Source organism: Antrostomus carolinensis, unplaced genomic scaffold (assembly GCF_000700745.2).
Source record: "Antrostomus carolinensis isolate BGI_N321 unplaced genomic scaffold, ASM70074v2 scaffold39605, whole genome shotgun sequence".
Classification (NCBI taxonomy): Eukaryota; Metazoa; Chordata; class Aves; order Caprimulgiformes; family Caprimulgidae; genus Antrostomus; species Antrostomus carolinensis.
Window position 1 is genome coordinate 10,482 of NW_010317780.1, and position 12,693 is coordinate 23,174.

General features: G+C 44.0%; 2 protein-coding genes across 2 annotated transcripts in view; one reads left to right on the top strand and one right to left on the bottom strand.

Moving 5' to 3' along the window:
• The window catches only part of IDH1 (isocitrate dehydrogenase (NADP(+)) 1), a 10,244-nt gene extending 8,224 nt beyond the window's left edge, over positions 1–2,020 (top strand). Inside the window, exons 6-8 of the mRNA XM_010168698.1 lie at positions 165–305; positions 958–1,120; positions 1,615–2,020. Coding sequence (XP_010167000.1) covers positions 165–305; positions 958–1,120; positions 1,615–1,708 — 398 coding nt within the window. The 3' untranslated portion in view covers positions 1,709–2,020. The remainder of the gene's footprint in view (positions 1–164; positions 306–957; positions 1,121–1,614) is intronic.
• Positions 2,021–4,714: 2,694 nt separating this feature from the next.
• SGO2 (shugoshin 2) lies at positions 4,715–12,659 on the bottom strand (the record flags this gene model as incomplete). Its single annotated transcript, XM_010168699.2, has 9 exons — positions 4,715–4,913; positions 5,770–5,896; positions 6,590–7,975; positions 8,075–8,641; positions 9,266–9,534; positions 10,340–10,434; positions 11,043–11,105; positions 11,370–11,545; positions 12,515–12,659. Coding segments are annotated over 9 exons (3,027 nt in total), but the record flags the coding sequence as incomplete, so codon positions are not given.
• Positions 12,660–12,693: the final 34 nt, after the last annotated feature.

Sequence of the window (12,693 nt, forward strand, 5' to 3'; positions counted from 1 at the left end):
TGTGCCAGGACTAGCCAGTTAGTTGCAGCAGCACTGCTGCTGTTCAGGGATACTCACATCAAGGCTGGGAAGATGTAGAGGGATTGTAGGATGGGAGGATTAAGGGGAACTTAAGGGGTCTGTTCAGAGGAGACACTGAACTTTTTAAACTGTGTATTCTGTAGGCTATGGCTCTCTGGGGATGATGACCAGTGTGCTGATCTGCCCTGATGGCAAGACTGTCGAAGCAGAAGCCGCTCATGGAACGGTTACTCGTCACTACCGCATGCACCAGAAAGGCCAAGAAACCTCCACTAACCCCATTGGTGAGCTGCTTTTCGCTGCCCTTCAGTGATCTCTACACATGAAAGAACAGGTTTGGAGTAGGAACATCTGCATCCTTTTTGCAGAGAATTGCACCACTGACTGGTGAAACTGGTAGTTCAGAATGCATTTTTCTTCCATGGAGACAGTGCAGCCTGGAGCAAAAACAACAGGCTGGAAAGGAGCGAGTGTAAGCAATAAGCTAGACCTAACCTAGCCTTTGAGACATGCTCTCGCTCTGCAGCAAACACTGTGTTTATAGCCAGAATGGCCTTAAGATTTAGGTTGGCTGGTTTCTGTTTTACTCCCCTTCCTGATGCTCCAAAGACCCAGCCACCCCCCAAACCACATACATACTACATCCTACCACCAGCCATTCTTTCTGATTTGGGCAGGAACGAAATAAGATAAAATGGCACACACAGAGATTGCTGGAGGCAGGGAGTAGTTTATGGGGTTTACTTTTCTTCAGAGCTGCACAAAATGCAAAAGATGCCTAGATGAAGGTAAGTTATTTCCCATACCAGATTTTCTGTCTTTTTTCTGTCTGTTTTCAGTTTTATTAATATTTAAAAATAATTACTGTTCCACGTGACCATTTAGAACAATGTCCAGGGAGTTCTAGGAGGATAGTAATCTGGTATTCTCTCTCAGCCTCCATCTTTGCATGGACAAGAGGACTAGCTCACAGAGCTAAGCTGGACAACAACACTAGCCTCAAGAACTTTGCAGTTGCCCTGGAAGAAGTCTGCATTGAAACCATCGAATCTGGCTTCATGACAAAGGACCTTGCTGCTTGTATCAAAGGCCTACCTAAGTAAGTGTATGAAGTAATAAGCTGTGCTTGGAGGAGTCTGGTTTGCTAGGTGTTTCTGAACAGTGTTTGCTGGAAAGTTACTCTAGTATAGTGAAGAATTGCTGGAGTCTCACCACAGAACAGGGTTCGTTTGTACCTGGTGCTGTACAAACAGAATGTGAGACACTTCCTGCCCCATTTAGCTTAGTCTAGGTTGCTCTGGCCCTGCTATTGTACCAAATGAATGGGGGAAAAAAAATAAAGGAACTGCAAAGATTTATCTTAATGACAGGCTGGCTATGTTGGCCAAATCCTGCCCTGTCCACTTATTAGGATAGAGACCTAGTTCACTGCAGAATACCACCTGGCTACCTCTTTCCTGCAGCCTTTTGGCAAAAAACATCAGCCTGATGAGTAGGGGAACTCTTTTGGTTTTAGTTCTTTAAAAGTCTTCCCCTGCTTTGTTTGAGTGGCTTTACAACTAATGTCTGTCTTGTTTTGTTTTCCCCCCTTAGTGTCACACGCTCTGACTACCTGAACACCTTTGAGTTCATGGACAAGCTTGCTGAAAACTTGAAGGGGAAGCTGGCCTCTCTACCTAAACTTTAAGGCACAGGTTCTACTCAAGCTTCACTAACAAAGCGTCTCCCACTTACACCAGAGTATAAGTGGCACTGTATCACACTCTGTGTAACATTTTAAATACTAGACAAAAAGGAACATGTACACTTTTTTTAAAAGACCATGGTTTTCTTAAACCCCTTGAGCTGCTGGGCTAAGCCTTACTTTTGCCAAGCAGCTGAATGTGATAGTATTCAAGCTCAATGTGGATCTGCATTCCTAATGTAACTCACAGCAGACCTGAGGTTTCTGTCCATGACTTTGTGATCTGTGTTTCTTTTCTCTCTTCCTCTCAGACTGAAAGCAAGTCTGTGTCACAGCTCTGGTCAAACCAGTGGTGACTTACTGTCCAACAGACCTTAGAAATCAGAACCGTCCTCATCTCTCTAGTACTATCCAGTGAGTATAAGTGAGCTCACAGGGCTATGCCAGCACTACTGCAGCCCCTCTCTTACTTAATTTAACTTTTAGTGCCAACCAGAGCATAGTATCCTGATATGAAGGGATTTGGGCCCATTGCTACAGTCGGGACTGTAGTATTTGAGAAGAAGCACTTAGTAAATGCTGGAAACAAACCCTATAGGCTAAGAGCCTAATAAAGCCATGCTGCGGTGTCTAAATGCAGGCCATGCATTTAGTTATACTCCTTCTGACTGGATGTGAAGCATAGGAACTGTTACCTCTTCCCCCACCCCACAATTGATAAAGGTGCAAAACTTTTCTCCAGTTGTCTGGGCTATTACTTACCCTGCCTGTTGTGATACAGCAAGTCAGATCATGACTGTGAAAAACTATTCCATGTGTGGTTTTGTGTTTGGGGTTTTTTTAAAGAATATTTTAGTTCAGACTAAAATAAAAGCCAACTAACATTCTTTGTGTCTCTCCCTCCTTTGTGTGATTAGCAGATAAGGGGAAATTCTGCCTCTGAGAGAGATTCCAGTACCTTTAAGCACAGTCCAGTACATGCTGGGACAAACTTATAGGGTGTGATATAAACACAAAATCTCTTCCTTCTTAGAGTTTTAATTTGTTCTGGTGCATAGCAATAGGTGATCTGTAGCATGGTGGTAGGCACAGTTGGACTTGATGATCTTAGAGGTCTTTTCCAACTCCCATGCTTCTGTGATTCTAAGAATTTAAAACTACCCTTTCCATTGAAATTTCATTTTGGGACTAGTATAAACTCAAACTGATACACCACCACTCCACAAAGGTCAGAAACTGGCTATGCATGAGATACTGTCACTACAGCTGACTAGCTGTAATGTTGGTTAGGATAGAAATGCAATGTTAGACTAGATCAACTAGTATTAACATTTGTTTTGGGATGAGCATGTGTTGGAAATGCAGCTCTACAACTGCTAGCAGCTGTCCCTGTGCATTCAATGTGAACAAACACAGTAGTCTGCTATTCTGTTATTAACACAAGCATGTAAGAAGTGCAGCTGGAAAAAATACCATTGCTGACCCATAGAAGCAACAGAAACAATCATTGAGATCTATGTTCCTGCCTGGCTTCTGACATCAGTAGTTCAAATTACTGTGCCACAGTCAGGCAGGTCATACTGCAGCGGCACCTTTTAACAAATTCCTTGTTATTTACTAGCTCCTACCTGGCTTCCAGAGTTATAGAGCACCAGGGAAAGCTTAGTACCTTTCAGGAAACTGAACAAGTAAGTGGGTGTTTTTAAATCTTACACTTTTTGTTTGTTTTAATGACTTAATAGTATAGCTTAAGTGTAAGCCATGTAGCAGCATTTATACCTGACTGCATTTGACACTATTTTCCCTCTCTACTAACAAAGTTTCCATCTTCTGGAGGATTCTGCAGAGTACAGCAAGATCCAATCTATCCTCATGAAATGATGGATATTGCTAAAGTGCTAAGGAGAGAAAGGAACACTTGTCTCTATGTTGGGAGAAGCAGCAGTAACTTAGAAGAACAGAGCATCCCTCTCCCTGGAAACTTTTCCTTCTTCCAAGGAGGCACGTTCCCTTCCCCTTTACTACTCATACAATGATTTCTTTTCCCCACCACTCCCTCAAACATTTAGTATCAGTAACCTTCAAAGTTAGTAGACCAGTTAGACACCAGTAGACCCTAAAAAAGCCAGTACTAGAGGCCCGTGGGAACTCAGTCTGCAATGGAAAAGAGCACAGGATTTCCTGAAACACAACTGTCTGCTTCACAGCATACCAGCTGCTTCACAGAGCTCCTGGGCAAGGGCCCTTGTAGCTTCCAGCAGCAGCAATAGCCCTTTGCACCAGCACTCCCATCAGCAGACCCCAGTAAAAGTTGTCTTTGATCAAAGTATGGCCTAACTTACCTTTAATGCTGACACTGATGTAGTTAGATGTGTGCATCTGTGTCCTAGGTATTGCACGCTCAGGAATAGTGGAAGGCTCCATTTTCAACTCCATAGTTACGCAAATCCCCACTGACAGAAAATACTGTGGGAGGGGACATATCAGTTATTCTGACAGGGCTCCCTTCCAGAATAGCAGAGAGCTGTGACTTTTGGGGCTGGCCAAGGCTTCAGTAATCAACCCTAAATGTTACTTCCCAGGGGGATGCTCCACCTGTACAGAAACCACCTCTTACAGGAAGTAATGGTAGGTAGTATGTCAGTATGCCTCTTCTATTTCCTGTCAAAGCCTGGGCTGCTGCAACCCTTTCAGAGCCCTTGTGGGTATCTGCAATGCCAGAAGATCAGCCTTCCAAGGTGTACTCTTCCCAGGCTTGTGCAGGGCCAGGAGAGAACTGGCAGAGCCAACTACCTGCCTGCAGTGCCACAAGTACTTGTGCTTAAAGACTTTGCAGACAAGCACTCCAGCATTCAAAGGTGGATGGGGGGAGGGTGTGGAATAAATATCACAAAGCTTTTATACTGCCCACATAGAAGACTTTATTGATAGTTTAAAATTAAAACAAAAAGTAAGCTATGCAAAACATGAGAGAATTCTAGCGTGGGGCAGGGGGGTGCTGTTCAACAATTATTTTACTTCTGGCTCCGTGTCTCTTATTGTTACTAGCGTGCCTGCCTTGGCACTGGGACATCCTTCAGGAAATAATTTTTCCTCTTTGATCTTCTTGGTAATATCCTTGGCTTTGACAGTTTTCTTTTTTTTGGTTTTGTAGAGAGGAGAATGGAGGAACTCTGTGTTTGTAAATGGGTCACCCCGCCTCAGTTTACTGCAGAACCAAAAAGGTTAGATTTAATACATCAAGGTATTTCTTGAATACATGTATGATTTCAGTCTCTAAAATTCTGACTACACTGAAATGCTTCCACTGTAGGATGACTGAGTGGTAGAGTTTGTTTTTTGTCCAGAACAGGAACAGCTGTACTAGTACAGAGTACCTTCTGACCCAGTACAACCAGCTCCTCACAGAATGTTCAAACTGTATCACTTTTCAGGGAAAAAACAGTACTACCGAGTAGCATAACCACAAAGTCATCATTTTAGGACTTAAATGGTTCTGTACAGTAGCCATTGGATGTACTGAATCTAGAGTTTCTTAGGAAAAAGATGCAGCTACTTGTTTAGGTACTTGTATCTGCCAGAAAAAATAAATATAGGTACAGCCTAAGGGGAGAACCCTCCTCAAAACCTAGCATTTCCTTCACTGAGACACAATTAAGATGGAATTATTACTTAGTTGTTGGGTAAGACTTTAGATATCACAGAATGGCAGCAAGTGAAATCAAGACTTTCACTTGGCTGTCTTTTGTTTAGCCTGTATTTCATCCTCACACTAATCCCTCATTGGCAGTGGCATACCATAGATGCAGTCTGCTCAGAGATGGGCTCGTTTCAGGGAGGGAAATAACATCCTTGTTAGCTTGTTAACAGAAGCCTGCACACGCGTGCAGAATTTTGGCTTAACCACACTGTGGTAGAAGAGGATCACAGAAACATGAACTTCAAGAGGAACTTAAAGACCAACAAAGTGACAGAGGGTCTAGCCCTGGAGAGTGAGCACATGACAGCAGAGCAGGAGTTGCAGCATGGGAACAGTCATGGAAAGGAATAGTTTAAAGCCCAACCTGTTGATTTTTGGTTCTGCATAGCAGGCTGGGGCTCGTCTCCGCCTGGATGAGCGCCCTGACACTTCTTCTGAGCTGGAGGAAGACAGAGTCCTGGCATTGGTCACATCCTGTAGTGGCCTCGTCTCTGCAAAGGGAGACATTCACACATGAATTGATCAAAGTGTTGCCATATTATTTCTGGGTGTCCTAAGAAATACAGCTGCCAAACAGAGAAGGGCTCCATTACCAGGTTTCTCTGAACATTGCACAATCCTAAATCAATTCATGTTCCCTCTACACTCAGGAGGCCATTTTTGTCCCAAAAAACACAACCAAGAGAATTTAGGTATCTCCTGATCAATTTCCATTGAAAATTCCACCTAGAGGTATGAAGTCTGAAAACTTGTAGGACTGACCATTCTGGACCAAAAACCTGCATCTTCAACATATTCTGTGCCCCAATAATACTGACTCTATTAGGCAGGGTCAGCATCAAATTGTATTTTTCAACTGCTTGAGTAATTGATTTTCTAAATTGACGGGCATGCCCTGTAGATAACAAGAATGGTAAAGCAACACTGGCAGCACATGCTCCTAGTCTTTTCCCAATATCCACACATGAACTAGTGACCAGAAATTCTTACAGGAATGCTAATAAACTAGAAGCAAATGCAGCCACAGAAATTACTGGCTAGCACAGGTGGAAGCATAAATCATGTATGGGACACGGATCTTTGAAAAAGAGAGGAGGGGAAGAAAAGTATAAGCACTTGCTGCATGGATTTTTGGCACTTATCTCCAAACACACAAACAGGTCCTCTCCCAGCCTACCACGTACCAGGCTGCTGTGAAGGTGAGCTTTGAGAACTTGACTCAACTTGGTTTCTTTCCCCAGGTATTTCCTCTGCAGTCTTTCCTTTAAATATCAGGGACCTTTCCAGCCAAACAGAGGACTTCTCTGGCATTCTGTTGCCCTCATTACTTAAGCTCTTGTAAACTGGTATATCTGTAAGCTTGGAGCTGACAGGCAAAGCTGCAGAAGAGGTCACAGATGAAGATTCAAGACTCTGTGAAGGGTCCATAAGATTATTTGTAAGCGATATGTCAGCTATTTGCTCCTCCAGGAAGGCATCTGGCTCAGACAGCAGATCTGTAATGCAGGAAAACTCCCCCATCAGGACAGTTTGCTTGGATGCAAGTTCTGCTGAACTTCCAATAAGCGCCTTGGCACCATCACTTTGTCTGGCCAGGGAATCACTCTCTGGAGGTCTAGAGGTCTTCCTCTTCGGCTTTGTTTTGGGACAGGCCTTTTTTTTCAAAGCTTTCAAGTTATTGTCAACTTCAGCTTGCCCCTTTTCTTGAAGGTCCTCTGTCTGTTTTTTATTGCTCTGACCAGCTACCGTTCTCTGAAATCTGGGGATTTTGCTAGCTTTGCTCCCAGGAATAGACCTGGGAGGTACAATTTCACCTCCTTCAAAATCTCTCTGAACACAATCCAAGTTTCCTGCAAGATCGAAAGGACAGACAATGTAAGTTTTCCTGCTACGTTTAAGATTACCCAGTGAATCCTTTGTGTTCTCCTTAGCTACTCCTTGAACATCTATACATGGCCCAAAAACATCAACTTCATTTCTCTGATCACTACAACTGCTTTTCCTGACAGTCGTCTTCTTGCTTGTCTGGCTTCTTTTAGTGTATTCTTCAGCATTGTCTTCTATTTTCACACTGTTTGGCAAATTCTCATCAACAGAGTCATCTCTCTGCCTAATTACTCTAGTTTTTCTGTTGATTTTCTGTTTGATACTCTTTGTGCTCACACTTGAGTTGTCTTGCAAAGCACAGGCACTTGAGGTCTCTTTCTTCAAGAAAAGAGAATTTTGTAGACTGGATTCATCTGAGGGAAATTCATGACTTAAGGTACGAACTGGGCTTTTTGACAAGCTCTCCATACTTTGGATCTCAAAGATAGCTTCCTTCTTAATCTGTTGCAGTAATTCACCACTTCCAAGACTGTGAAGCTGTGGTACATTCACCACATATGTTCTTCTGAGATCTTTGAATTCATCAGGAGAGCAGGAATTTTGCTCCATACTACAGCCTCTGTTCTTCCTATCGAAAGCCCCCACACAAGCCTTCTGTCTCATCTCAGAATCTTCAGACTCACTAGAATATATTGCAACTTTTGGCTGAAGAAGCTTCTTTCCATTTTGAGTACTCTCTTCACCTTCAGGTAGGTGTCTCATCTCAGAATCTTCAGACTCACTAGAGTATGTTGCAACTTTTGGCGGACGAAGCTTCTTTCCATTTTGAGTACTCTCTTCACTTTCAGGTATATCAGGGCTACTTTCTGCATTGTTTTTAATTGCATTTGTTTTCTTTTTTCCTGTGCTTGCTTTTTTAACAGTTATTTTCTCACCAGTTTTACAATTACCTTTGCTTTTAACCCTTACAGGAAGAAACTCAGGGACTTGGCTATAGCTGGGGTCCATTTCAACACCACAGCCAGTTTCTTTAGCTTGTGGCTGATCACAGAAAGTCTCTTTACCCAAAGATTTTCTATCAGCAGTAACAGTGGTTTGACGAGGTGAAACCAGGGAGCTGGGAGATTTCAGCTGTGGCTGTGGGTTGCTCTTCCTGGAACTGCTGCTGTCCTTTGTGATACTGCACTGAGCTGCCTGAGTGGAACTGACATGTGGGAAGATATCCACACCAGAAGACGGAGTGCTTGTTGCAAACAGGGTGGAACGCTTTCTCCTCTGAGTAACGTGCCCTTGTAAGGAATGATCAAAGAAATGTTTTGCCATCCCATCGCCCTCATATGAAAGAGGATGACTTTCCCAGGTAAGCGCTGGCAAATTGTTAGGATTCTGTTGGTCGGTACACGAAGCCTCTGTTGGAAAGACAAAATTTATTCCCAAGACTGAGAAATGCAGCAGGCAAATGCCAGCTTTCTCCGTACCACTAAAAGCCATGCCCCACACACTGCCACAAATCCAGAGCATACAAAAACAGTGATTTTTGTCTCTACAGGGACTCGCCAAACTTACTGTGTAACAGAATTGTTCAGCTGGCTCCTCTCAGAAAAGAAAGGCAGCCCAAAGCAAGATCCCTTAACCAGCCCTAATATTTAGGAATGCTGATGATCTGTATGAGAGCTATTGTTTATATGGCAAATCCACAAGGAACAGAAGATGTGCATCTAGTCAGATTCTGCACCCTCAGACATTTCTGAAAGTCTTATGTAAGCTCAGTTCCTATTACTCAGAAAGCCTGATGAGTGATCTTGAGCTATTGCAAACATGCCAAACATCCCCACCAAGACATCCCATTCTGGGATATAAGTAATTCTAGCGATATCAGCATCACTGAAGCATGCAGATCATGGGGAGTCAAGCATGCAGTCATTGGGGAGTGATGGTTAGGAACTAACTGGAGCTATGGTGCTGCACTCATTCATTTCTGAACACAGACACACAGAGTCACACCAGAAGAACAGCAGAAAATGCAAATTTACCTCCAAAGAGGTGAGAGTCAAGAAACGCCTCTTGTGCTTCCATTGCTTCAGTTGGCTTCTTCCCATTCTCTTCCTGGTGGGACTGAGGCTTCTCAGCAGGCTGTGGAGGCAAAGTATCTTTGGAGGCAACAGGCACAATTTGCAGGGGCTCATTAGAAGCAGGTCTCTGAAGATCTAGTGAGTATGTCTGTACTGCTCTTGAGCTGCCACCTTCCTGTCCTGCATCACACAGCTTGGAAACAGGCACCCTCATTGGCATCCCTGCAGCCCTGGTGAGAAGGAATAACAGCAATGGAGTATGTTCCATACCTGTGACAGGCCCCTGAATCCAGCAGAATAGCTACAGCTTTCACCTCCATCAAGAATGACTGAAATACGTTTCTGGAGGCCTCAAGTGCTGAAGAATACACGCTACCCAGCTAGGACAGATTTCCATTTTTGTGCAAGCACAACTCATAAGGAAAACACACCACTGCTCACACAGAAGAAGGAGAAAAATACGCTGAAGTAACAAGTAAGGCCTTTCAGCACACAGGTTGTGACCACAGGTTCACCTTGCTGTGGAACACCAACATGGCTGCTTGGAGGTATGTGTGTGGGCAGCTCCAAGGGCTCCCCTGTGTTCAAAGGGAAGACTAGACAAACAAGAAACAGAACTTCAAATACATTTTAAGAGATCCAGCTCTGACCTTCTTCCCAAAACACAAGTTTACATCGTACAAGCAGATGACTACTAAGCATTTATAGGTAACCATCGTCAAAGCAGCCAGCTATGGCATGCACTCACTCAAGGAAATCTTGCAGTGCTTCCCAGCTATGAAGGAAAAACTACCTAAAAGCAATGCACTTTCAAACAAAGGGGGAGAGGACCAGTTTATGCATAGACTTGGCATCAGGACAAACAAGAAAGGAGTGGCAGCAGAAAGACACAGAGTAAAGGAAAACATCAAGCAGTGGTGAGTTAGAGAAGCCATCTCATGTAAAAGACAACTGGGCACACACATAAAACACAAGAGGAAGTTTAGCATATAGAAATTCAGGATAAGCATGGCAATATGTGACATTAAGGCCCACCTCACAAGCTGACCATCTGCAATGTCATCAGCCCAGCTATCTTCAGCTATGCTGCTCTTCTGGCGACTGGACAAGGATGCAGGACTTGTATGGAACTGGAAAACAGAGAAATAGAAGGGTGGTTTAAAGCTCTTGCAATCCCCCGTGCAGGAAGCTGCACAGGAACAGCAGCAGCCCAGTTTCACCCTGGAAAGTCTGTCAAATACTGCTGGTGACCCTCGCCCATTTAAAACTGCACAAATTATGGGACAAACCGCAGCAGAGTCAGATTTTGTCTCCACAGGTTTAAGAATTAAGTTAAACTAGTTCAGATAATTTGAGAGAGACTAGGAAGCAGGAGTATTTTCCCACCTATCCATAAGACAAGACATATGGAAAGTGCCCTATTCCCTATCCCAAGTTGCCATAGCAACACTTAAAAAAAATAAATTGAAGAGAAGTCACAACCTGTCCTAGCAGAAGAGCCTCCTGGACAATGACCCAGAGGGAAGCAGTTTAAAACTGTAGCCTTTCCTACAGAAGTTGTTACCCTGGAAATCGTTAACACCAAGCTAAAAACGAGGATGCAGCCAGCAAAATTCAAGCAAGCAAAGAAAAACAGTTGAAGAATCAAACACTGAAAGTGAGCAGGCAACACAAAGCAAAAGACAGAGACAAACATAGCCCCCTTCCCAGAGCAGTGTGTTCACATTTGCCATGGTACCTGAGACAGCCGGGCCATCTTAACTGCAGCCATAACGTTTTCAAGTTCTTTCAAGACGTTATCCTATATCGAGGTAATAAAGAAAGAGAAATCATAAAGACATTGAATAAAAACATCTATTCCAACAAGAATGCTGGTAGCCAGAGCAAGGTATGTTCTATGGAGAACACATCTTGGAGGAAGAGCAAGCAAATGAATGGTGATATTTTTCATGTGCAGAGAGTATGGAAAATCAGTGACAGCTCACTCCTCCCAAGGCTGAGATCCTAGTGCTGCACACCTTGCCCACCGCCCCTCCCCATGCCAGCCACACTGTTAGTGCCATACCAGGAAGGAGAGCTTGTGCCGCAGCACAGCATTCTGGAAGTGGCACTGTTCCACCTCCTTTTGTAAGATGGTCTTCTCCTGGGTGAGCCGCTGTGCGTTGGCTTTCGCCGCATTGAGGGCCAGGGCCAGTGCTTTATTGTTGTGCTTTAGGGAGACTTTAATAGTAGAGGAGTTGTCTGTACGGGATAGAGAAATACCACACATAATCAGCATCCAAGGTTTTATCCATGCCTCTTCTCTCACTGTACTCCTTCCTTTTCCCAGAATAGCCTCCCTTGGGCTCAGCTCTCTAGAACTCAATAGTCCCCACACAAAGTCAGCAGTATAATTCCTTCCAGCTATAGAAGTCCCCAGAGAAGAGCAGGAAAAAACTTTCCATAATAACCTGCAACACTTCAGACAGATACCCTCTCCATCCTCAGGAGGTCATGCTCTGTCAGCAAGCTACTGCTTCAATTCTTAGTGAATGATGGTGTGGTTCAGGTCCTGAGCATAGAAAGCTATGCTTCTGACTCTGAACAAGTCACCTATAGCTCTGAGTCCCCATTTCCATCCAAAAAGGAGAAAAACTTACTTTCCTCTCTAGCAGCCCTTGGGCAGTTTTAGATCCATGTTTCCCAGTTTCAAAAGAAATAAATAAAAGTAACAGAAATCTCTATCTTTTTAGTCTAATTAAGGTAGTCCAAATTATCTCATGCACTATTGTTGCATTATTTCTTCCATAAAAACAAATCACAGTTGGGTTAGCTTCTGCACAAGACTGCACATACACTAAAATACTTTCCACACCTCTTATTTTTCCTGCCTGGACCCTGAGGACTCGGTTACCCAGACACAGCTCTCTAATGCCACCTGAGATGCTGATGATGAGCAGCCTGTGATGCCCCCAGCTGCTGCTCCAAAGGTCCTGCGTTAAACCTGCCAGTCACAGAAACCTCAGGCACCTCTGGGTACCTCAAGTCGTGCTTGACACTCATTTGCAGAATGAGATGAGTTCTGAATTCACTAGAAACCCACAGGCAGAGAAGCAGCTGCTAAATGTAAGCTGTGAGTAAGAGTGCCACCCACCACCACGGCCAAAGGCACAGTTACAAGCTGACGGATCTGCCAGCCTCTGCACGCGCTCCAAGGCAAAATACACTCACTAATGATTTTCGTTTTTATTTTTGATGCAAGCGAGGCATTCAGCTTCGCAGTCCTCAAGGCACCGTTTTTCTTCTCCCGCATCCGCTCTCTTACACCGCTCAGGCTGAAGAAGGATGTTTCGGAAGCCTCCCGAGATGCCATAGCTGGGGAGAGCGACACCAAGCAGCGTTAGCACCCG